This window comes from Telmatherina bonti (assembly GCF_933228915.1).
Source record: "Telmatherina bonti genome assembly, chromosome: 9".
Lineage (NCBI taxonomy): Eukaryota > Metazoa > Chordata > Actinopteri > Atheriniformes > Telmatherinidae > Telmatherina > Telmatherina bonti.
This window is the reverse complement of record NC_136627.1, coordinates 24,219,151-24,244,448: the sequence shown is the minus strand read 5'-3', so window position 1 is coordinate 24,244,448 and position 25,298 is coordinate 24,219,151. Positions and strand designations below refer to the sequence as shown.

At 38.4% G+C, this 25,298-nt stretch overlaps 1 protein-coding gene across 2 annotated transcripts in view; it reads right to left on the bottom strand.

Moving 5' to 3' along the window:
- ppp1r37 (protein phosphatase 1, regulatory subunit 37) overlaps nt 1-25,298 on the bottom strand; it is a 33,800-nt gene that overhangs the window by 4,025 nt on the left and 4,477 nt on the right. For both annotated transcript variants that reach the window (XM_079246899.1, XM_079246898.1), the window contains 9 exons: nt 12,758-12,855; nt 8,053-8,098; nt 7,866-7,966; nt 5,016-5,135; nt 3,145-3,295; nt 2,879-3,034; nt 2,537-2,649; nt 968-1,109; nt 474-640 (listed from right to left, as the gene is read on the bottom strand). In XM_079246899.1, coding sequence (XP_079103025.1) covers nt 474-640; nt 968-1,109; nt 2,537-2,649; nt 2,879-3,034; nt 3,145-3,295; nt 5,016-5,135; nt 7,866-7,966; nt 8,053-8,098; nt 12,758-12,855 — 1,094 coding nt within the window. The remainder of the gene's footprint in view (nt 1-473; nt 641-967; nt 1,110-2,536; nt 2,650-2,878; nt 3,035-3,144; nt 3,296-5,015; nt 5,136-7,865; nt 7,967-8,052; nt 8,099-12,757; nt 12,856-25,298) is intronic.

The window sequence follows — 25,298 nt, the reverse complement described above, 5'->3', positions numbered from 1 at the left end:
TTTCCACTGCCAAGGAACGAGTCATTGATTTAGACGGGAATACACCTCTGTGGCTCATTTCAGTAAATAAACGTAAACCAAACAAAGTTTAAAAAGGAAGTTTGTGTGGAAAAACTGCTAATGCAAAAATTTTGCATGTCAGGAGGCGATTTATTAAATATTTATTTACAAATTCAGTGTCCAACAAGATGATGAAGACTGTTGCTCTTATTATTTGTTTAACTGTGCTACTCTTGTTCTGTCTTGTTTAAATACCACAATGAACACGTTTCTTTCACCGCAGTGCTTCTCTGAAATCTGAAACCACCTCCAACCAAGATGATGGCAACAGACTTCTTTTTATAACAGGTGTTATAAAAATGTTTCATAAAGTGAAGCTGCCTGTTAGCCCACCTCTGGTAGAAAAATGCTCACCATTCATTCAAAGAGCAAGATTATTTTCTTAGATTAAGTTCAATGGATGAGCGACTCACGGTTTCTTTCTTGGGTTCCCGGTCAAGGTCGAGACGCAGCAATGAAGTGTTGACCTTAAGGGCGAGGGAGAGAGCCATCAGACCACCGGTCTTGATCTCATTCTCTCGAAGGTCCAGACGCAGCAGTCTGGGGCTCTCTGCGATGAATTCAGCCACAGCCACAGCTCCTACACACCCATATTACAGAAACAAGAGAGTCAGAAATGCCTAAATCAAACACAGGACCAAAAAGATCCACTGCTAATGTCTGGTCACCAGACACTCCCAGGACACCCACTGGTAATCTCTGTCCACACACACACTGGGCAAAATTCTTCTGATGACATGACTTGATATGAAGTTGGTGATGAAAATGTTATGAATGATCAGCTTATGCATACACACACACACACACACACACACACACACACACACACACACACACACACACACACACACACACACACACACACACACACACACACACAGACGTATGCACACACACCACTTCCCACCTTCGCAGGACAACTTGGTGGAAGCGAGGCCCAATCTGAGCACAGAACGGTTGGCAATCAGCCCGTCTTTCAGTTTGTGGACTCCTTCGTTACCCACTGAATTGTGGCCGAGGTTTAGAGTCTCCAGACTCTGAGTGCATGGCTTAAACACAACAAAGGAAAAGTAGTCAGTCACAGACCTAAACTCAGGCAGTTCTATCTGTGTTCATTCAGACATGTGAGCGACAGAGCAGATGTAGGTGGGGACTGAAAGAAAAAAGATGCTCTGCTTGTCCCTGTACAACCTTTTCTACTCAAACTCATTTTCAACATAGTACAGCTGAACTACAATGGAACAATGTGGTCATGAAAATCACATTGATTAGAACAGAACAAAGCTTTGGCAGCTGGCATTCAACAAAAGCAAACTTGTAATATAATGAATAACTGGGATTTTTGTCAAATATCTAACATATGCAGCTGTGCAATCTCATGTATCGTATGGTCTGCTTTACATTATGTAAATAAGACTGTCCAGGAATCAACTTCAAATTATCAATCTTTTATCTTGTCAATGTATTTTATGCATAGCTCATATTTATAATGACAGGGGTGTCCAGCTCGGGTCCTGCAGGTTTTCCACGTCTCCCTGTTCAACACACCTGACTCAAATTGAATGAGTCCCTGTGCAAAACTTCCCATTTAAATGTGAGTCAGGTATACTGGACCAGGGATACATTGAAAAGTTGCAGGATTGTAGCCCCAAAGATTGACTTCAGACACAGCTGGCCTACAGCACACAGTCTTATGTATCTTAATGAAGCGACTACACGGAAATGTCGACTCAAATTACACGTCATGACACACACATCACACAGCACATTAATTCCTCACAGACTCAGATGTCACTCCAGGTTTACCCAGACAGTGAAATATGCACATAAATAACAGCTTTCCTTCTCAATGGATGGGAACTAATGCAAAGTCATCTGTGTGTTTTGTTCTTAACAATCTGCTGTAGATCAGAGAAGTCTAAAGCCAGCCCCTCGAGGTTCACATGCTTTGCACCAGGTGCGTCCAAAGTCGGTCTTCAAAAGGCCGCCATCCTGCAGGTTTCTGATGTATCAGTGTTTCAACACACCTGGCTTCAATTAGCCTACAGCAAATGATGTTCTGCACAATGACTGACTGATTTGAGTCAGGTGTGTTGGAGCAGGGATGGATGGAAAACCTGCAGGATTGAGGGCCTTGAGGACCGGAGCTGGACACCCCGGCTTTAGTCTTTTACAAGGTAAAAACCAAGCATTGAGGACATGCTGTAGCTCTAAATACGTCTCCATTGTGCATACTGGTTACTCTTGCTGCATGGCTGGGTTGGTAATAAGAGGATGGTTTTAAACAATGAGCTGAAGATCAGAATAAGTTCACTCAAATCAAGAGTAAAAAGTCAGATAACTCAAATTTCATCACTGAAAATGCTAAAAATTAGGAGAAATTTGAAATTTTTTAACTCCTCCTGTTATTTGCACACAGCATACTAGTGCAAACTAGTGTTACTGTCACACAGCGTGTGTGTTTGTGTGTAGATACCAGAGCAGCAGCGAGGTAGCCCATGCCGTTATGTGTTAGCTGGTTGTTCCATAGCACCAGAGTGACGAGGCCTTTCCTCTGCTCTTTTAGTCCTTCACACAGATATGCCAGACCTGGGATAACAAGCAAACAGACCTGATTTTAGTTTCTGTGTGTTTTCACAGTACTTCTAAACAAATGACAACAGTGAATTTGCCCTCTACTTCAGCTGAGATGATCCCTCGACACGCCGATTTCTGATTTTGTGATATGCTACTAAAATGTATGCACATCAGACAGTTGCACCTTAACAACACTCGTGCAAATGTACTATGGTATAAGTGCTTCATATGTGTTGCCTACCAGAGTCCAGGATGTGATTATTGCGCAGGTCCAGGATCTGAATGTTGCAGTTGAACTTGAGCAAGTTGCCGAGCTGAGCAGAGTCCTGAAGCCCGTTGAGCTTGTTGTCTGCCAGATACAACTCCCGCAGGTTCATATTCATTTTCAGGGCCGTCGCTGTCCGCCAAGGCAAACAGCAGCCAAAGAAAACGGTGAGACAAACAACAAGTCAGTCACTGGAATAAACTCAACTCTCCTCTCCTCTGCCAGCCTGTTTCCCATCTTACCCAGTAACATGAGCGGTCTGCCAGACAGGCCAGCATTCTCCAGGTGGAGGACTGCCAAGCTGCCACTGATCCTGAGCGCTCGTGCAACAAAAGGAGCTGAGTGGTCCAGTAGAGGAGTGTTACGGGCATCAAGATACTGCAGTGAGCTTGTCTGAGGGGAAAAGACCAACACGGAAACTAATTATTAAGCAAATGCTCAGGTGCACAAATCAATTCTTATTGTGAAAACTAATTTATAAGAGTTCCTTGACTGAATAGGTGGCTAGCACATACAGAAAGGCATATTTTGCAGCTCTGCAGCTGCAGTTTTGAGTCCCTTATTCTTTATTTGCATCATTATAAATGTGTATTCAATTACTTCAGTCAACACATAAAACCTTATCTGCAAAAAAAAAAACAAAAAAAAAAAACTGAACATGAAGATGTTTATCAGATAATGTTTTTTTTTTATTTTTTATTTTAACTTAATCAAATGCCTCATCTCAGTATCTCAAAGACTAGAACATGCCAAAAACATTAGCTGATTAAGATCTATTTGCTTTGCTGAAATGAGCTATGACTTTGTATTGGCAGACTACAACACAAGCGCTGCGTAATACCCTGTGTGTGTGTGTGTGTGTGTGTGTGTGTGTGTGTGTGTGTTTGCACGTGTGGTGTCTCCAGGCAGCTCTTCATAAATCATCTTATATTCAATGTTTGTAGACGGCAGCACTGCCTTTTGGTACAAGCACTGATCAAATGACAAATTAGCTGCTAACATGATGACACTTGGACTCAATGTTTTTTATAATGCAGTTCATTACTGTAGCTGCTCCAGTATTGTTGTTGTTTTCCCACTGAAAGATGAAGGCAACGACCCAAAAAGAGAAATTATAGAAAGGCCACAATATTAATAAGTGGCACAAAGTAATTTCTATGTAAACAGCCGACGTTTCCCACTGAGGTATGTTGCAAAGACAAACTGATTCCCAGTGAAATTAAGATAAACAGCGTAAATAAACCAAAAATTAATATAAACAACAATAAGAATAAACACATTTTCATTTACTATGTATTTAAGACTTTTTTTCCATGCATCTCTTTGTGGTTCTACCTAAATATATAACTCTATACAAACAGAAATGTGCAACATCAGTGGCAATACTTTCTCATCTTGTCTGATAGTCAACGGTTCCTTCATAAGGTTTGATTAAAAAAAAAAAAAAAAAAAAAAGCAACAGCTCACAATACTGTAAATACAGATGCCTTTTTTCCAACCATGGTGTTTAAATTGTGACATGTTGTGTTTTTAACAGTAATAAATGGCTAAATAAATGGCAAAAATGAACGGTAAAGGTTGCACTCTTTTGTACAAGTGTTAAGGAGGAACAACATGTTAAAAGCAAGCAGTGCATTAATAGATGAATTGTGGACAGATGGTCTTTTTTTTATTTATTCTGAAGAAAAATAAAACACTTATCTTCATGTTAATTTTGCCAGAATTAAATGTTTCTTCCTTGACATTATTATACTGATGACTTAAAAAGCATCAGTTTCATGCTGCTGACTAATCTATTGCTGTTGCCAGTTTAGTAAATTTGCTGATCATTGCACACATTTAGGTCTTTGAAAATGATTATCTGTCATACAGAGAATACTTTACATACTTAAAAATCAGGACGATCTGACTTTTTCATTTAGTTTGCTTTGCAGTATTGCCGTTTTGCATTTGAGATACTTGATTTTAAGTTATGTTTTACACAAGTCTTGAAATCTGACTCGATATTAAGTATCATCTTTTATGGATCTGTAAACACATTTAGTCCAATCACTACTCTTATTTTCTACTGAGTGATTGTTAACAGACAGCACATGGATGGATGACCTCTTACCTTTCTCATCATGTGAGCTGCGGCTTGCCATCCTCGTGTGCCGATGTGCTTGTTGAAGGAGATGTTGAGATGTGTTGCCGACTCGTAGTACTCTATCATATCGAAGAGGGCCGATGCTCCCTGACAGGCACACAGAAGGGTGACCGAAAGAAAATATTAGTAAAAAATATTCAAATAATTGTGGTATTTTGAAATAAAAAAAATGATTAGGGAGATCAAAATAATATTGCAAGACAGTTAATATTCGTAGGGGTTGCCATGGTAACAATCTCTTAGGACAGATGAGAACTGCTTCAGGTGGATCCCATCAGGACCTCAGGTGAGAGAAGACATTCTACAAGTTCAAGTGTGTGTGCTGCTTTTTCCCTAATGCAAAGAAAACTAAAACTCTGCTAAATTGAAAATAGTGAAACTCAGCTCCTGAACTGCACACACATTTAGATTATAATACTCGTTCTTCAAAGTAAGACTGGAATGAAAAGCGATCCATTACAGCAGAAAACACAGTTTTTTCCATTCAATACAAGTAAATGTAGACAAGTAAAATCAGCAAAATATGCTTCTTCTGCAGTAAAGTGGCCTTTGGCAAAGAGGTATAATTAAATACATCAGCATATTAAGCAGCATATATGCAGATTAATTAGTCAGGCATCACCGCTAATTTTTATTTTTATTTATAAAAGCTGATTTGACTATTGCGTATATGCTAGGATCTCAGTGAGCATCAGTATTCTATGTGAGAGTGGGGTCACTGTTGTCACCAAATTTACTGATACCAAGCAAAAAATGTTGTTTTTATCTTAATGTTCAAAATCTAAAAATATTTACAGTAATCTAAAGCACAGAAAAGTAGAAAGTTTTCAGGTTTAAGATGTGGACCAATTGACAATTTATTTAGCATAAAAAACTAAGCAAACCAAAAAAGTCCATTTCATTTTATTATTAGGTAATTGGTTGTTAATGAGTGGTTTCATCTAACCAGAAATAAAACGGTAACTTCATTACTAGTTGGAAATGGTGCATGAAGGCTGTTTGGCCTGCAGGGAACCAAACTGCACGTTGTTTATGGTGATGCTGCGGATGTGCAGCTCTATTATCTGATACAATACATTTACTAATGAAGGTGTTGATGATGAAAATAAATTCTTGTTTTTATCTTTAGGTCACAAATATCAGCTAAACGTGACAGAAAAGTAAATGTTGAGGAACTCTCCTAAAAGAGGTTTAGTTTTGTTTGCAGGACAAAATCCTGATTATCTTCTCAGGCTGGTAAATTGTAACAAAAGCACATGGACTACGTGCTGAATAGCATCTCCGAACCTTCAGCCCTGTCTGTATATCTGTGTGTATAGCGTGAGACATGATTGAGTATACACAAGTGTGTTTATCTACAGGGCGGACGAAGATGAGTCACACCTAGTCTAATAAAAACCAGCTTGTGACGACGCTCTCCAAACCTTCTTCTCCACAGGCTTCTAACAACGTCTTCCCAAAGCTATTTCTCTTCTTTCATCTTCCCAAATCATTCCCAATAAGACATCCCCGCTGCAGGTACAAGTCTGCCAAATCAAACCTTCAAACTGTATACCCTTCACACCCACCTACAAAATAAACCCATCAGCTTCCTACGTTGTGTACGCTCAGTCCCTTTTTCGTTTAATCTCATTTCAACCAGCAGAACTCCTCCATATTTTCTCCTTTCACAGTCTCAGCTGATCTGAGCTCAAGGCGACAATCTGAGACTGAAATGCTGCTCTTTGGTGACTCATTTGCTGACTCATTTAGCCACTTTATTCACATTGTTGGGGAGGTGTTCCAAATTGGTGTGAAAAAAAAAGTGTGTATGTCTCTCTGCACTGCTTTGGATTTTTTGAAGATCCTGTTAAATTAAACACTGATGCCATTAAAAAGTCCACATGCTGCGTCATTTATCAAAGTACCAGGATTTTCTTATCTGAAGGAAGCCTCACAATTTTCCAGGACTCCATGAGTCTTACTTTTTAATATAGTCCTTTGCTTGAGGTCCCTCACATTCTTAATATTGCTTATAACATTTAGTTCACGTTTTGCAACACGCTGCTTTTCAAACCAACTCAGTAAAATCTGATCTACTGATTCAGATGTGTTGATTTGTCTTTGTTGCCATCTTGTGGAGCCGAAACTGCGTCAGTGAAGCAGTGTAAAAAAAACACAAGCTTCACAAAACACCCGTATGATGACTGATGCAGATAATGAAAAGGCGGTCAAAGGCCCATTTACATCCAGTCACAATACCTAGCTGGTCTGGTTTCATCCACAGTACACATTAGCCTTATCGTATGAATGATGGAAATGAAATGAAACAGATCTTTCTTTTTATGTATCTTCATTAGAAAGAAATGTAACAGAGTGCTTTAATGAATATAAGCAAAATGAGTCCCTACATGTACGGTTGTGGCAGAGCAGAGAATGATGATTAGAAACCTCGGAAAACCACAGAGAATTTGACCTTAAATTAAATGTGCAGTTAAAAGGTGAAGCCTTGAAACTGCTTCGCCAAACAAGAACTAAATAATGAGCCGTAATTAAAGGGAACCTTCCACTCAAAGAAATAGACCCAGCCTGCCTGGCTTGTGTCCGTGTGATTCAGCACTTTACAGCATAACTGGAGTGGGACAGGAAATGCGCAGGACCACCGTCCCAGTGCGTTACATTTCGATACCATCTATCTGCATGTCTACAGTCAAAACATCGTTGGAGTTTACGCAAGTGGACATTTGGGGTAATTAGAGACTGAATGTGGACAGCAACAGTAAAAGACGAGTAAATGATAGGACAAGAAAAAGGCTGGTTATTTCTAAGGTGTCTTACATCTTCATCGAGGCTGGTCTGTTCCAGGTCTATTGTCTTAAACTGGACTCTCTTCAAAATCTCCTCCAGAGATTCACAGGATTTGTAATCCAGCTTCTCACCTGAAGACACACACACAATGATTTGTTAACCATTAATAACCATTAACCATAAATATACATTACTGTTTGTGTGTTTTTGTGCTTACCTTTTAGATCTAAGCATTCATTTCGCTGTGTCAGGTCTTTCAATTCCTGCCAAACCAAAAAGAAACAGGATCAAGAAGATGTTCTTATGTGCACTTCAGCACTGAAGCCAACTTTAGTTCCATGCTGAAATGCTCAACTCAATAAATCAAAACAGAAGATAACAGAGATCTTGTGCAAACTACGATAAACCTTTGCTGCAGCCATCAATTCAAGATAATCGGAGTTAATGACAGCAACTCTGATGAGGACGATTTATTATGTCAGGGGCAACGTCATTTCTATTTCAGCTGTTGAATAAAAGTAGGATGCTCTTGCATGCTAAGCGTTTTGTGAAATCCTGTTTTTTTAAGCTTTTATCTGCAACTTAAAAAAAAAAAATTAAATCAAATAGCTCATTGTGACTGCTTCTGTGTTTTTTTTTAAGAAAGCTCTGTGAAAATGATGAAAAACAGCATTTACTATGGTTTCTGAAATTACACTTTTGAAGCCTGCTTCATTGTAAAAGGCTTCCTGTGGTTTTATTAAGCAGATGTAGCATGAAATATTTGATTTGTATCAACAGGAACTTTGCCCAGTGTAATTAAGCTTTAACTGTGCAGTAGACTGAAAAAACAGGGCTTGATATCCAGAGTTTAAAGAGGCCTGTTGGAGTTCCTAAGAGGGATCCTGGGCTGTGTGTCTGTATGATGCAGTAAAAACACAGTATTCACAGCAAAGCAACTGTAAATTATATAAATGCTGCTTTAATGTAACATAATGGTGCAACCTGTTTTTTTTTTTTACCTTGCATATGCACAGATGTTCATCTATAGTCCATAATATCACACGACAAAAGTCTGTATCTCACCTCTTACCCTGGTCAAACATTAAACTCCCCACACAAACATGACAACACGTAGCATGCTGCCCACAAAACTATGTGCCAGCAAATCCCTGCCTGGAGGTGACTGCCCAGTCCATTCAGCATGAACTCCATAACCCCTGCCCTGCTGCCTCACTGCCACGGCTGAATGTAATGATGCTGGTTTAGTTGTACTGAAAGTTCACGGCCTCTTGCATGACTCAACACGACCCAAAAAGATTATTATGCTACGTGACAATTGCAAGTCACGTCTAAAAGGCTGAACTGTCACAACTCAAACAGCAGGAGAGGCTGTGACACTAAATAATACGGATGAAACTAAATATTCAGCTTTCGTAAGTCGTAGACTGAATAAACAGAACCTGAAAACTTAAGCTAATTTATCAGCATGTCGTTTTCCACTTACAATGAGTTTGGGCACACAAGAATGACTATCAGTAGAAATTCCTCACAGAGAGCTTCGCCTGCACCCAGAATAGCACATGACGCACAAACGGCTGCTATATGAGAGGTGGAATTTGTGTATGTGTGCTCTAGATGGGCAACATGGAGTAACTGCTTCACTTTCTGAATATATATCTATTTAATCATTAGTGCTATGTGATGTCCTCGTGCCATAATGTATGCATGATACACCAGAGTCATGTAGCTCGGTGGTCCTTATGTAAAGCAAATTTCTCAAGTCTGAAATCAAACAGTATTTTTATTTAGAAACTATGTTTTCATATTGAAAGGTACAGTTGGAAATTAAATGAAAAAAAAAAAACCCTCCTGCAGCCTTCATCTTCTCCCCACACAGCAGTTACAACAGTCTTGTTTACTGACACCAGCCAGGGATCATACATCTCTTTTTAATTCAGACACGTCAAGCACTTTTATCACTTTGCTTTAGTGATTAAAGACATATGCTTAGAAAGCAGAAGCTGTAATGACTAATTTCACTTTCTCATTAAATATAATTATGTTTCTGTGCTGTAAAGAACCTTTTATATTTTCTAAAGGTTTTACATCGAAGAGTGACAAACAAAAGGTGTCATCTTTAAGAATACTTGTATTCAAAATAAGCTGATTGATTAACTATCAGTAAATTCCAGATTTTATCTGCAACTCTACAGTCTTCTTTTACTAAGAAACAGATAAGCATTTTAGTCTGAGGAAAACAGACCATCAGCTCATTGAGCCATAGAAATGAAAACAAAATAACTTAAGTTGACATACCTGCAGTTAAAAAAACAAAAAACAAAAAACATTTTCTGTCTACTATTTATCTTGAAGCCTAAGATATACATGTAGCAAAATTTAGTAAGTTGGTTCTTTTAGCCTGAGTACAGCTGATAGCAATCATAAACCTATTAATTCTAAACAATAAATGAATGCTTATAACCCAAGGTGGTTGAAATACACAAAAAGCCTGGAGTGGTAAAGATATAGGTGCCTGTTGCTACTCCAGTGGCTGCCTGCAGTACCCTGGCTGTGCTATTGACTTGGACATAGTGGGGCTTCTTCAGACAAAACAAATGCATTTCTATTTTTAGGCTCGAGCACCGAAGACAAAGGGCAATTGAAAAGCAAGTATTTATTATCGTTCTCCCAAAAAAATTGCCTGTTTGAGAGCCTGAACTTGCCTCAAAACTCACCGAAGTTAGAATATCAGCACCAGTCAAAACCACATCACCTGGTAAGTTTCTGCAGAAGTCTGCTGTTCTCTGGGATGTATTTACTGCACCGCACCAAGGCGCAAACACAGGATAAAAATCCACTGGTTAACTTCCTTTCTGTGTGCTGATCATGAAACTGCTGCTGCAGCCAAGTTTACAACTCAGGGAAAAAAAAAACTTAAAAGATGAAATTCTGAATAAGATGGAAGTTAAAAACACAAGAGCCACTAATGAACCAGTAAAAAGGGATCACCGGTACTCCCAAAATGGCAAATTACTCCCACAATTCTGTGCGTTGATGACGTCTGTGTGCATTCTCCATACTGCCTCATTTCACTCACTCATGATTGCTTATAACAACCTTAACAAAAACTAGGGTGGCATAAGGGATGAAAACGTAATGCTGCACATGTGTACATGCAGCCAAGAGCAGAAGCATGGCTACTAGGCGACACGGTGGCGACATAGGCCGAAGTAACGCTGGAGGGGTGAGAGCAGTTGTTGCTGGCTGTGGCTTTAATTTCTGTCTGATGATTAACAACATAAAATATATCACATTTTTCTTTCTTTTTTTAGAAGCTATTTTAGGATTATACCATGTAACATCCCCAGACTTTAAGGTGAACATCTTACTGTGTAATAAGAAGACATGTACGTTTATTGTACACTGCATAATAAAGGAAAAACACTTGCTCTGAGGAAACTGCAACAAAAATTTAACACAAAGATAGCAAATGTCCAAGCTTTAGAACTCCAGTGGGAGGTAATGTTGAAGTAGCATTCAACATGGAGCTGCTAAATAGTGACCCTCACAACCGAACTGTGGCATTAAAGTACATAACCTGTAAGGCCATTGGCAAGGAGCCACGTGTGCAAAGCCGTTAGACTTAATAAAGAAAGCATTTAGAGCGAAGGAGGAGAAAATAGTAAATGGCTGAGTACGTCCTGTCAGCCCACCTCTCACTGGCCAGTCATTTAGTCCATTTATGTGGCTGGTTGTTGCAAAGATAACTAAGCAGAAATGAAAAGTTGCTGGAGTGAGTACCCAAATGGCCAGCCTCCAGACAATAAAACTAACTGTGTAATTGTTAGTTTGTAACACAGCCTGACTCCTCTGGCTGGAAAAAGCTCAAACTACAGTTCTAACATTAAGAGGTTTGCTTATGGACAGCAATGTTTCTCGAATAAAAAGGGATAATACAACAAAATCTGCTTCATAAAATGGCTTTTGAGTTTTTATTAATCTCAGTCTTGAAATTCTGAGAGTAAATCTGATAACTCTGACATGTGGGTGACTGCTTTCCACTTTGTACTTTTGTGGGAATGTTTCCTGACCAAACCATTTACCTCAAGTCAAACCCACGGTACGCAAGAGTTGGTATTGCTGAACTCTGCAGCTGAAACACACAATTACTTTCTCCTGGTTGCTGTGTCGATGCAGCACACACACCATTCAGACCTTGCCCAGGCCTCTCCCTGAGCTTTGCACATTTGTATCTGCAGCTTTGTGAGTAATGGTGTTGAAAGAATCAAGCTGCAAGGGGAAAAAAAAAAAAAGCTCATTTAACTCTGCGAAGGATTCACCACATGCCTGGTCAGCTGAGATGTGCACACTGGGATAACATCTCAGCTACTCGAGGAAATGCACACCACAGTGCTAAGCTGCTGTTGTAAACGTCATTTGGTCTTGTGGTCTGGCTGTGATTGGCTATGATCATAATTTCAGCAGACTAACCTTATATCATCACACATGACGGTGCATGTCGACAATTTATCAGAAGATTCAAAATTCTAAAAGCGTCCTTACAAAAACCTGCCTTCATTATATGGTGACAAAGAATTTGATTTAGCCTTTTAAAGTGAGAAGTGATTCAGGAAGAAAATCCTTGAGACTTAAACCGGCAATTCTGTGGGCTACAGTAGCCGTTCAAGGCTCGGCAGGGTAGGAACTGGTTATATAAGGCAGTTCAGCATCCTGGATATGGGAGGACTTCACGGTGTGCCAAACAGAATAACGACGTGCCACCAGAGGCAACAAAAAATAATTTCACTCTAAAACACACTTTGTTCCCCCATCCATTATTCACAGCGCTGAATGAAATGTCTTCTTTCTTCAAATAAATCCGAACAGCACATGTTGCCAGTATTACAGCTATGATATGTCTGTGTGAAGTTGGTGCTTACCTGTATCTGTTTGAGCACTTTGGGTATTGTTTTACAGTTGAGTTTCTGACAAGCCTGTTTGTAGGAAGAGAGGATCTCTTCCACAGTCACATTCTGAGCTGAAAAACAAAAAAACAAAAGACATTGGATATACTCACAACATAAGGGATGCTGTATCTGTGCACATCTGTTTCTCTGACATACAAATGCAGGCACACTTTAAAAAAAAAAAAAAAAAAAAAAAAAAAATCACACTAAACAATTGAATTGAATAAAAAAAAAAAAAAAAAAAAAAAATACCGCGATTGGGTTTCCTTTGCAGGCAGCATTAAGTACAGTAACTACAATCTGCTGGACTTAATTACTCTATGCCTATTTACATATAATACCATTGGACAGTTCTGACATTAAACTGGGAACATTGAATGTAAAATGCATAAGTTCAGGAGGTTTATTAAGTACATGCAATCCAAACACGGTTGTGCCAAAATTACACTCTGGCAAACACTGCCAAGTCATTAAACAAACTGATGTCTATTAATCTAATGAATGATAGCAGTTCACTCATTGGTCACACTAATTTATGAAGCTGTGACACCAGTACAAACACAGTAAGTGGTACTGTGGTTCTAAGAGCCATCAATTGGAAAGTAAACAGATAAAACAGCTGAAATAAATGTATGTTGCTTTTAAACATGGTCAAATTTACTCTGATGCTGATTATACATTGCAATACATAAAGTGATGGGCTGGGAAGTAGTTAAATGGATATACTTGTTTTATTGTGACCTCACAGACCTGTTACAGCCTGAGGCAGCATTTTCCTGACTGGAAGGATCAGAAATTGTACCTCCTTTTAGAGTGCCCCTACTTAACCCAGCAAAAAGGAGGTATTGTTCTCGGTCTGTGTGTGGGTTAGCTGCCGTTGCAGGGGCTAACTCCAGTCAGATGACTGGGCAGCATTCAAAGCCACTGTTCTGGCTCAGAGAATCAGCTGAGAGATGAAGTGAGGCAGTCAAGCAGAGAAAAATAATGACTGAAACTAATGCATGTATGCAGGAATTAAAAAAAGGTAAAGACATTAAACAATACAGAGACAAATAACATGCTATGCCTTCTAGTTCCATGAAGAATGGCCCGACCAATGCATCAACTGCGTTGCTGTACTAACAACTCGGCAGCAATCCTTCTATGTGAACCTGACTTTAGCTGCAGTCAGCAGTTTCTCTGGCCAAGGCGAGAACTCGTCCCCTTTATTGTTTAACTGCATTCATCTCCTGCAGTGTATCTGACTAGAAGTCCATCATCCACTCCTGCCACCAGCAAAGAGGTACAAGGCAGTGCTAGCCCAGGTTTTGGCAGCAGCAGAAGCATGCAAGCAACGTTTTGATTGGTCAGAGTTTTTACAGATTTAAAAAGGAAGACCTGATTTAATTTTGGCGGTTTCACCGTTTGGATCCAGGAATTTTTTTTCAAAGGATTCTTGAACATCGTGCTTGGCGGAGGTTTCCGCTCTCCGAGTGATTTTTCTAGATTCATATTTAACAAGCAACTTTGTCCACGGCAGGGCGGGTTGTCCATGCGGCTGGGTCCGAGTGTTTTAATGTGACATGTTGTAAAAATGTTTGTACTTTCTCATCACCTCGATCAGCAGTTTCATCAAAACAATCCATTTTACTTGCAACAGCAAAAACGCGGAAGCAGGAGGTTATGTTTTTAACAGCGTCTATCTGCAGCGTCTATCCGCTTCATGCTTTTCTGTGTTAACGACGTCCACCTCAAAAGTCCGACCAATCACACAATACTTCTCGGAGCCCTGCAAGAAAAAAGTTCTGCCAGCCCGATGCGTCGAGAACTGTCTTCAAACTCATCTGCAAGAACTACATGACGTCATTTTCTTCTGGAGGCCTCGAGAACAAGAAAAAAGTTCTCATTTTTCGTGGAGTATGTAACAAGCTTAACTGCTACTGACCACTACTGCTCTGGTGTCTCTGAAGCTGTTTTGGGTACATGACATATAAGTGTGTGTGAACATCACATGAGTATAAGAAGCACTGCATTGAATAAACTGTCCAGACTGAGCAGCTCCTTTTTATAGAAATCTTTCTGGACAAGGATCCACTGCATATGCAGCATGCGCGCACGCACACGCACACGCACGCACACACACACACACACACACACACACACACACACACACACACACACACACACACACACACACACACACACACACACACACACACACACACACACACACACACACACACACACACACACACACACACAAAGCTGGCCGGCCGTAGAAAACTAATAATTAAGCTCGGTAGAAATCCAAACTATCACTTAGGAAAAAAGCCAGAATGAACGCTTTATCTTTCATGTTGCATGTGACAGACAGCAATAACAGCTAGTAAGTCCACCATTAATGACTGGTTTACATGGTAATAAATCAAACTGCTCAACTTGCTGATTGTGTTGGACAAAACAAAGCAGCAGCACTAAACCACTCAATTTAAAACAATTATATCATGTTTACAGAATGCCATCTAGTGCTAATATAACAAGCAACAGACAAGTAATTATGTAAAAGTGAACGGTTTCATTTCCAAAAACTAGGCAAACCTGTTCCCAGTGGTGCTGTCACTAAATGACAAATTGAAAGTAATACTGTGTTGGAATTTAAAGTTACTGTACCTCACCCACAGGGCCCAAACATAATTCACCGGGTCCAGCTGACTAATCTTTTGCTTAGGCTGCTCTCAGTGGTGGCCATGATAAGAGCTACAGAATAGTGCTTCAATACTTCCTATAGTGTCTCGTCTAGCACAGGAAGCACTGGACCTGCCTCCAAGAAATAAAAGATTATTCTGCCCCACATTTCCTTGATACTGTTTATTTTATTATAGTAATATAAAGCACACTGCAACACCTATTTACAGGGCTACTTGCTTTATGCCATTGATCACATGACTGGTGGGTTTCCTTCCATGGATCAACTCGTCTAAAGTGGAGGATGGGACTGTTAGTTCTGATAAAACTTCTGGGCTCCTGGACAGTTGTTAAAAAAATTGTTTGTGTTTGCATGAAGGAGGGCCTTTCATTCCCTTCAAACTGTCGTTTGAGTCACAGAAGTATTAAAGCCAAACATTCATGCTTAACGGCTGCACTGGAAACTCTTGCATAGAACAAACTGGTTTGGCAAACTTGATTTTTGCTTTTAAAATGCTAGCTAAAATGTGAGAAACGGATCCTTCAATGGTTTGTACACATGAAAAGACAAAAAAAAAAAAAAAAAAAAGATTTAATTTATTCAGGTAAATTATATCTTGCACTTTTATGAGTGCTTGGATTAATTATAACTGTTGGTGATGTTCTTATCTGACCCAGTCAATGCTGATTTGCATTTGTGCTTCACCAACAAAAATCATCTGAAGACAGCTCCGTAGCTTTAACCTAAATACGGCTTCAACCGGTGTGTAGGAGAGCAGGTCTTGTAAATTTGTTGAGTACAGCCTGTGCATTCCAGCGAACACAGTGTCCTTGGAAAAGTGTTATTGTGCAGAGTCGCTGTGGTGCAAGTGTGTAAACATTTCCTGAGGGAAGGTGGGGTGTGGGGTGCAGAGGTCTCATGCTTACTACACAGTATTTTCACTGAGCTTATTAATTAGAGAAACAGAAAAGAATGAGGGAAATGGAAACAGAATTGGAAAGAAACAAGGATCTGTTTGTTTCGATTTGTAAGTAATCTAACACTAGTGTGCTCAAAAAAAGCTGTGGAAGGACACGTGAGCTTGATCACGCCAACAAAAACAAATGCACCATTAAGCTATAAAACAAACTGCCAAAGAGACACAGAGTGACAAACAGAAGTCAGAAATGAGAGCTCTAACGCTGTAGAATCATTAAAAGCGGAGCAAAAGCTCCTGCCTGCATTTCTGCTTGCTTGAGCTGTGTTTAACTGCGCTCTGTCCAGAGCTGCTGCTACATGTATGGAGGGAGTGGCAATGAGGAAGCATGCAGGAGGAGGACTAGAGTAGGAAAAATGATTGCTTCAATCCACATCTTTCAAAATCAGGTTAAGAGTTGATAAGCTGAAAAAAAAAACACATGGCAGAACAAAGTGCACACAGCAAGCACACGCACGCGAGGAAATGGTGTACACATGCAAGGAGACAACAGTCACTGGATGTGCTGCAGCATGTCAGGAGAAAATAATTGCCTTAATTTAAATTCTGCAAGTGTTTGAAACTGAACACTCAGGATTTTTATAGTTTCCGTTGTAACGATACGCTTCCATCCCAATGTAACTGACAAATTTTTGGGAGCTGATTTGAATTAAATTGCAATTCTCACGATTCTTTAATGATTTTTTTGTAGAGACTAAAAACAAACAAACAAAATGTACAAAACCTTTTTTCCTCGTGATTTTTCTTAATTTCAATTAAGAAAAAACAAGATAGTAGTCAGACCACCATTCTGCTGCTACACTGCCCAATAAGAAAAGTAAAAAGATCAACAATAAAAATGACAACAATTTTATAATGGGTTATTTTTATTTATTTGAAAAATATAATCTATTTTTTTAACAAAAATATCAATATTAAAATTGTGAAGCAAAAGAATCCCGATATTTGATTTTTTTGATTCGATTCCCCAACCCCTATCAAATTTCATTATGTTTATGGCAAGTAGATAACTATTCTGAGCTCAAATATGTGGACAGTACAAGTCACATGCAATGGAGTGGCTTGTTTGACTTACTCAGACTTTTACTTGCTTATTTCTCTGCCCTTTCACAACATTTCTTTTTGACCAACTCTATACTCAAGAAGAAAAAAAAAAGTCATTTTATCAATATAGCACCTGTCCCCCACTATGAAGAAACTGCAAGTCAGGCTACATGAGTTGCTCTTCTCAAAAAATAAACACCTCACATCTAGAAATGACAAACGAGAGAGAACATACACCTTCATTAATCATTTTGATGCGGAGAGGATAGCAAAGGAGAGGCATTTCTACTCTAACCAGCAGAGTCATATCCCTTGTTATTATTGTCAGCTGCTGTTTGCAGTGTCACAAGAAGCCACACCATTGGATGTGGCTGCTAATGAGCAGAACAAAGATCTTCCTTTTTATTTTTACTCAGGCTGACTAAAGAAACTTGCATTATGTGGACCTGGTAGTTAGAAACAATGTGCTTTTGAAAACAATGCATAACAATGACTGCAAGCTACAAGCTGTCACATGGATTAAAGTTAAACATTTTATAACAAAAATAAAATATGTTAAGTTAAAATCTAATAAATTAATAATCATATTGAAAGATAAATACAGAAACATCTTCAAAACTTAATTAACAAATGTTACACATGAAAGTGTCAGCATATTCAGTTAACTCTGTTAAATGGTGGGAAACATGACGTTTGCTGGTGAATGAGGGCTATGAAAAATCCATGCACATAACAACTGTGGCGTGACATCTAAATAGCACATTTTAAGAAGTCAAGCCAGAGCCTCAAACCGGGAATTTATAGATAAGCATCACCTTCTTAATATTCAGGTTTCATAAATGAAGCTAATGTAAGTGTCAAGTAATTCCATTTAACTCTTCACATATGCTATTTTTAGCCACAACCTCTTTCCCACCATATGTTCCAACAACATAAACATCCAAGACAAAAGGCTGCGTGTGGCTTACGGCTGTTTTTCAACCCATAATTATACAGATTATTTAAACAGTCACAAAAAGTACTCTTAAATGTCCATATTCTCAGCCAAACTGGGCATACTGGGTGCTCATGTAGCTGTCATGCTTGAGTGGCTACAAATGATTTCAGTCATTACTGACTGTGTGACTGTGTGTATCGGAGATGATAAATAAATTTCAACGTTAAGTTTCTTAAGTGATAAATGCGCTTTACTTATGCTGGTAAAAGACTGAAAAAGAGCAGCGTCGTTATTAAATATTTGATATATTTTAAAGTTTATACTTGACAGTGATTCTTGCCTTGTTCACTCAACTCAGTAAAGGCACAGAAAACAGTTCATTTCCACCTGTTTTATAGCACACAACTAGCTGAGTTGGTGTGTTGGGGCAATGAAAAACTGCAAGCGACAGGCGAGCCATAACAGTCATAAACTGTAAATCAATCACTTAACCTGAACAACAGGCAGAGCAGCAACGGGTACAAGCTCATATAGAGGTAACTGCTGCATTCAGGTTGACCAATATTTTATTGGTTGATGCAGATGCTGAATTTTATAAATCAGGGTATGATGACCAATGAAAGTATAAATATCCTGGTCCCTGCTATTTGGCTGGTTTTCTTTTTACTTCATCTGCAAACATAATTGTTAAATAAGTGGTACATAATATTTGAAGAAAAATAAATAAATACACATAAAAGTGGCCTCCAACTTTGTCTACAGGATGATGAAGACCTTTAGATACAAGCTATAATTGAATCAGAACATTGAGTAGTCGATTCACACACTTTTTTTTTTTTTCAACTTTCCTGTTAAACACTTTGTTAGAAAACAGCATGCTGTGAATCTAATAAATTCATCAGTGTTGAACTAACTTCAGTTATTTACTTATATTTTACCTTTATGTCATTTACATTCAGTTAACATTGTCTAAGAAGCCTCTTTCCATTAAAGTATAATGACTAATCAACTAATATCTATTTTAATCATTATTAAAAGCAGCAGTTAAAAATATAAAACAGATCTTCTTCTTTGGACTGAACATCATCATAATATATCTGCAGTGAAGCCTGCCACCACCCACAAAAGGTCAAAACAGAGCATGGATTGCCCACAGTGGTAAGCACAGGCTTTAGAACAAGATTTCATTTGTATAACCGTAACAAATGAGAAAAGTAATACATGTATATCATTACATGTAAAAAATATGTAGTTTGAAATAACAAAATTAAAAAAAGCACAGCATTAGATGTTTATCTTGAAATTTTTTTTCTTTTTTTAAAATCTTTTTTTAGTATTAAAACTTAACTTATTACACAGATTTTATTTGGTAACATTAGTTTATTCTGCAATAATCAAATCCATTACAAGAATACCAACTGCTGGACAGTTTGAGAAATAGACATGATGGTTTCCCTGGATCTTTATTACACGTCAGCAAATATATGGGAGTACTGTAGCTTTTTTTTTTCTTTTTTTTTTTTTTTTAAAATAATTTTTTGTGCTTTTTGTTCAGCAGATGGTTGATAAATGTGTTTATTAAAGAAAGACTTTGTTGCACTTCTATGGAGGCTTCTTTCCACTTTCTTTAACTGTGTATTCCCTGTTGTGTAATGACTTGATTTAAAATAAGTTGAGAAAGTACTAGAAAGTCAGTGAAGGACTTGTGCCCAGGCCTACTTTACCCTTACCACTAATCACACCTGCTTAACTGTTGCACAAACAAGGCAAACATCAAACTGATATGTTTGCAAAGGCACACCACAAAAGAATGGCAATCCATTTTCCAAGTTAGTGAAGTTTGACAGTATAAAGTCTGAAAAACACCAAGAGGAACATGGAGACACCTGAAAAAGCAACTTATTTCCTTATGAAGTTAATCAAAAGCATTTTAAGTTGAAGCCAAAGCCTCAGAGTCTGTATGTAAAGCCTTACTTTTATAGGTGTAGAAAAGAATTCAGACGTCACATAGAGGGATACAAATGACACAACAGCAACATGACTTACAGCCGGTTCTGACAAGCCTCAGGCAAACATTCGATTTTTGCACATTTCATAGTGTTACCCTTGAGATTTATGTTACAAAATCTGAACATCCAGCAACCCCAGGCAATGTTAAAAGCTACATAACACAGATGCCACTTCTACCTTATTGCGTTATAAGATTGGACCAAAACTATTTGCCTTACACGAACATCAAACTCAGAAACTGGAATTATTTTATATTTATAAAAATGATGACAAAATAAGTTTAAATTAGTTGATAATAAACTTATGCATGCATTACATTAACAGTAGCCAGTGAGAGATCCATCTCTCCAACTACTTCATGATCAAAAATCATGAGGAGAGTAATAAATATGGTAATTTGGCTATAGACCGCTGAGATGCAACAACATTCACAGGTCAAAAGTTGTAACTAAGTTTAGAAAAGCAAAGAATCAAGTTAGTCAAACACAAAAAAATAGCTATTTAGTGTTCAGTGCAATACTGCACAATTTTTTTTTGTTGTTTTGACCAAACAGTATGACCAAATTTCCAAAGCAAATTTAAAAATGCTGGCTTTGAAAGATGGAAATACTGCCAGCACCTCCTTAACATGCAAGTGGCAGTGCCGAAAATAGCTTCCCTCTCCCATTCTCCATCCTGTTCACTGCCATTTCACATTGCGGTGCTGTGCTGTGTGTTGTGGCAGCAACGTCATTCACACATGACAGCTGGCTGCCCAGTTGTCAGAGGTGGGGCAGAAAAGATGGGGTCCGTGGCACTGCTGCCAAGTGGGTGTAAAAACCTGTAAATGGTGATAATAGTTCAAATACAAACCAGTAGCAGAAGACTGGCATTTTAGAAAGATGCTACTAGTTGCTTAAAACCGGTTAACTAAAAAAAATCTTTAAATTGCAACACATCATCAGCATCCAGACCTGGTATGGTTTGCAACTCACTGCATGCAGATGAATAATTAACAAACAGCAGGCCGACGAAGAACGTAAAAATGTGTTAGCATCAGCAATCACTACACGATACAAACAGCCTATTTGTAGTGAAAGGCTAAAGTCTAACATGGATCCTATATATTAGTTTTGTTTGCATATTAACACAGACAGCACTTCTATAGGCAGGTAGACACCAAATGAACTGACATCCCCATGTAAAGTTTTTTCCATCTCATCAAGAATAATCCCTTTCTCTCTCAACCTTTCTTATGCCATAAATGAATGATAGAAGGACTAGTTGGATGGTGAAATGAGAGACCTACAGTTTTACTCTCCTTTTACATAGTAGAATGTCATGGAATTTGGAGACATCAAAGATACTATCTGGAATTTCCATTTACTAAAAGTAAGAGGAACTGGTTTGTAAAGGAGGAGCTGGCAATTCCAGTTTGACGAGGACAGAAAGTCCAACGCAGACATCACATCAGTTCTACCTCTAAGGTCAAGTTGAAAACAGACACAAAGTCAACAGGCAGGGTTCAGCATAAAATAAATGTAGATACATGCCCACTTCTTCCTCCAATTTACAAGACAAATAAAGATCCATGTGTTGTAGGGATGAGTAGAAATACTCATAGTTGTTTTGCATAAACTCCAGACAGCCACGATGGGAGGAATACCATCAGTGAGGATTCATCTTTGGCCTTTATAGACACCAGAAAACAGATAAGTTCTAGAAAAGGTCTCTAACGTTGAGTAGATCTATAAATAATGTTTATAAAACTTTGCAACATTAGTTAGCGTCTTAAGCTGGACTTAAACACATGTAGATGATACTTAGTATTTTTCATACTAAGTTTTTCATATAATAGGCTTGAATCAGCTGGATTTATACTGTATATGGTAGGGCCAGAGCAGCTCACATTGATGAGCGTAAAGTGACCGCATCATATTGCAGCTTTTCTTCTGTGGTTACAGCATAAATTCAATGTGAAGTGCCAGGTATCCATAAGCAATCTAACCAATCACAAGAGAATACTTGCGCGTAACTGCACTACAAGCAGGGTGGCACGTCAGACCTGAAAGACGTGCGCGACCAGCCTCCATGTAGCATAAGGCGGTGAGGCATAACCAAGCTCACACAGATTCAGTATAAATCCAGCTTTAGTTGTGATTTTTAAGTGGGAGTGTAAGAAAGCACTGATATACTGAAATATCACAGTATTTTGTGTAACGCTATTACAACTAATAGTTAAAAGCACTGTAACAATTTTTTAAATAAACAATTTACAAAGTATGCAAATATCAACAGTGGTGGTTCGTCATGTGATGCTCATAAACTTAACTTGGTTTTTTGTTGTTTACTTAAAAACTTCTAAGCTCTTTGTTTTTATGTAGATGTAAATATTAAAAGAATACTATTGAAAGTGCTGTGATTAAATGTAGCACTCGATTTTGTACTTTCTTTTGACAAAGAGAAAAAAAAAAGTCCCTCTGCTTTTATTTGTCCCCCTAGAAATACGGTAAAACAAAGTCGTGGCATGTACAGTTACGTTATGATGTTATGGACATGATGACAACTTGGATGGCTGTTTTTTTTTTTTTTTAACTCTAACTTGTGCTGTGATTGGTAATAGCATGATTAGGTTAATTATGTCTACTCTGACTTTTAGATCAATGGTTTTCCTTTAAAAAAAAACTCAGTGCTTTAGAAAGAAGCTGGTTTTACCTTTGACATGTTTCGATTGTCACTTCAAAAACGTCATAAAGTAACGTGTCTATCAGCTGGTGGTGGAAACCTGGTGGATTGCTGGAGGCATGGCCCACCTGGCAATCTGACCGAATTGCCTGGTGGGTCACGCCTCTGCCGTGACTAAGGTGGTCGCTTCTACTGCCACTTTCAGGATTTGGAAGGAAACCTATGACACATCGCAATAACCCTACGTTTGAGTAAGAGAGTACATTCACCTTTATCAGCTTCACCAGCAATCCCAAATGGACCCTATGCGAGTGTAAATCCAGCTTAAAAGCAACAACGATGGATGACAAAGAAAAACAACAGATCTAACCAGCAACACCTTTTCCACCCATATTTTCATCTCAGTGACAATGTCGGCGCATATATTTTCACAGAAAAGTTTATATTGATGACACAAGGTATTTATTACGAGCTGGTATCTGATGTCAACGTCCGCAGTTCGAGTCTCAAAACATTTACAACAATTTGATTTTGGTCAAATAAAAAAACTATTCCTGCAATGCAATTTAAAACACAGCCCGATTAACAAATACTCTGTTGAGATGCCTTAAAAATAAAAAACAATGACATAAAGCAACAATAAAATAAAAACTACCAGTTTAATATGTTGATAAAATCTATTAGTGATCAGCTACCTATACATGCTGAATTAACTTCCTGCTTGTCAGAGTCTTACACTCAACCCTGAAAAGCTCTTCTTGTCAGTTTATCACTTGGTGCAGTTACAACAAGTAACATTTCACAGGTCAGAGGGTCTCTTACAACCAAGTGGCTCCAATAACATAAGACAAAGCAGCATGTCGGCAAAAGACTTTGCTTTCTTCTAGGATAAAGAAATACCAGGGTTAGACTTATTTACAAAAACATGAATTGCCATAAAGTTGCAAGTGTACTCACACTGTAGTCTATGCTGTAAAAGAAAACACTTTCTTGCTGTCTGGCTTGACAAAACTGAGTTCCGTGCTTTTAAAAGTGTGTCCTATGACTTATAAACCAGACTAAAACAGATTATTTTTTAGATTCGTCAGAGGAGAAGTGAAGAGGGGAAGCTATGCAGCATGTTGGGAATTCTAGGAATCTCAAGATATGATGCAGACTATGGTTAAAGTGTGTGAACAAGCCTCCCTGTGGAGGTTTGTGTGTGTTTGTGAGGGTGGGGATGTCTCCCAAAAAAATTATGTAACTAAATATTATGTTGCTGCTTGTTGAAATTATTTTTATGAATTTTTGCCTCTCACATCAAACCCATATTGATATCACAAAACCAGTCAACACTTCTGCACAAGATCAATGTCGTGGACATGGAAATTTGACACCCTACCTGCCTACTACTGTTCCCCTGCGGCGACTCCTTACTGGATCCTAAATTTTTTATTTTAAATGGGAACTCATAAATTCACTCAAACAATATTCTGTGAGACTGACAAGATTGGACAATAAAAGTCAGACATGATCATATGTTGTATTGTGGCATTGTCCTCATTTATGATGGGGTCAGAAGAGCCCCTCAGATATACTCCTAAAATCAGGTGACAGGAGGTCAATAAAAAGACCTAAGAGGTGACTGGTCACTGATAGGATTGTAACTCTGCTCAATGGCCAGTTAACTTTAGTTTAAATTTATTGACATTTAAACTGGAGTAATGGCTTAGTATTGACAGTAACATTACTTTAATATGACAACAAGCTTAGTTAGTCCAATAGTTATTTCATGGACAGAAGTAAATAACAATTTTGTTATTCAATTACTACTAGTTTTTGTGACTAAAATGGGCCTTTTTTAGGCTGGAAAAACTTTGAGAGATAGTAAGAGAATTGGGCACTGCCAGATTAAAAGCTTTGTACATACTGACAAAAGGAGGTCAATAAAAACATATTTTTGAATCATGTCAGAAACTATTTTTGAGTTTCTAAATCAAGCTTAGTCAGGTTGCTTGATTTACTGATGATAAATACACATTTTAACATCAGATCATGACAGCTAACAGTGATTTTTTTTCTTTTTAGGACAGATGCAACAAAGATCAACCCCTAAGGCCGATATCCTGCCTGCAGGTAAGCTCATTTAAATGTGATTCATAGTCAAGACAGAAACTGACACGAAGTGCTGAAAGAAAGCAGTGAAAAAGTCATTCACCTGAACTCTCAATTTGGCCAG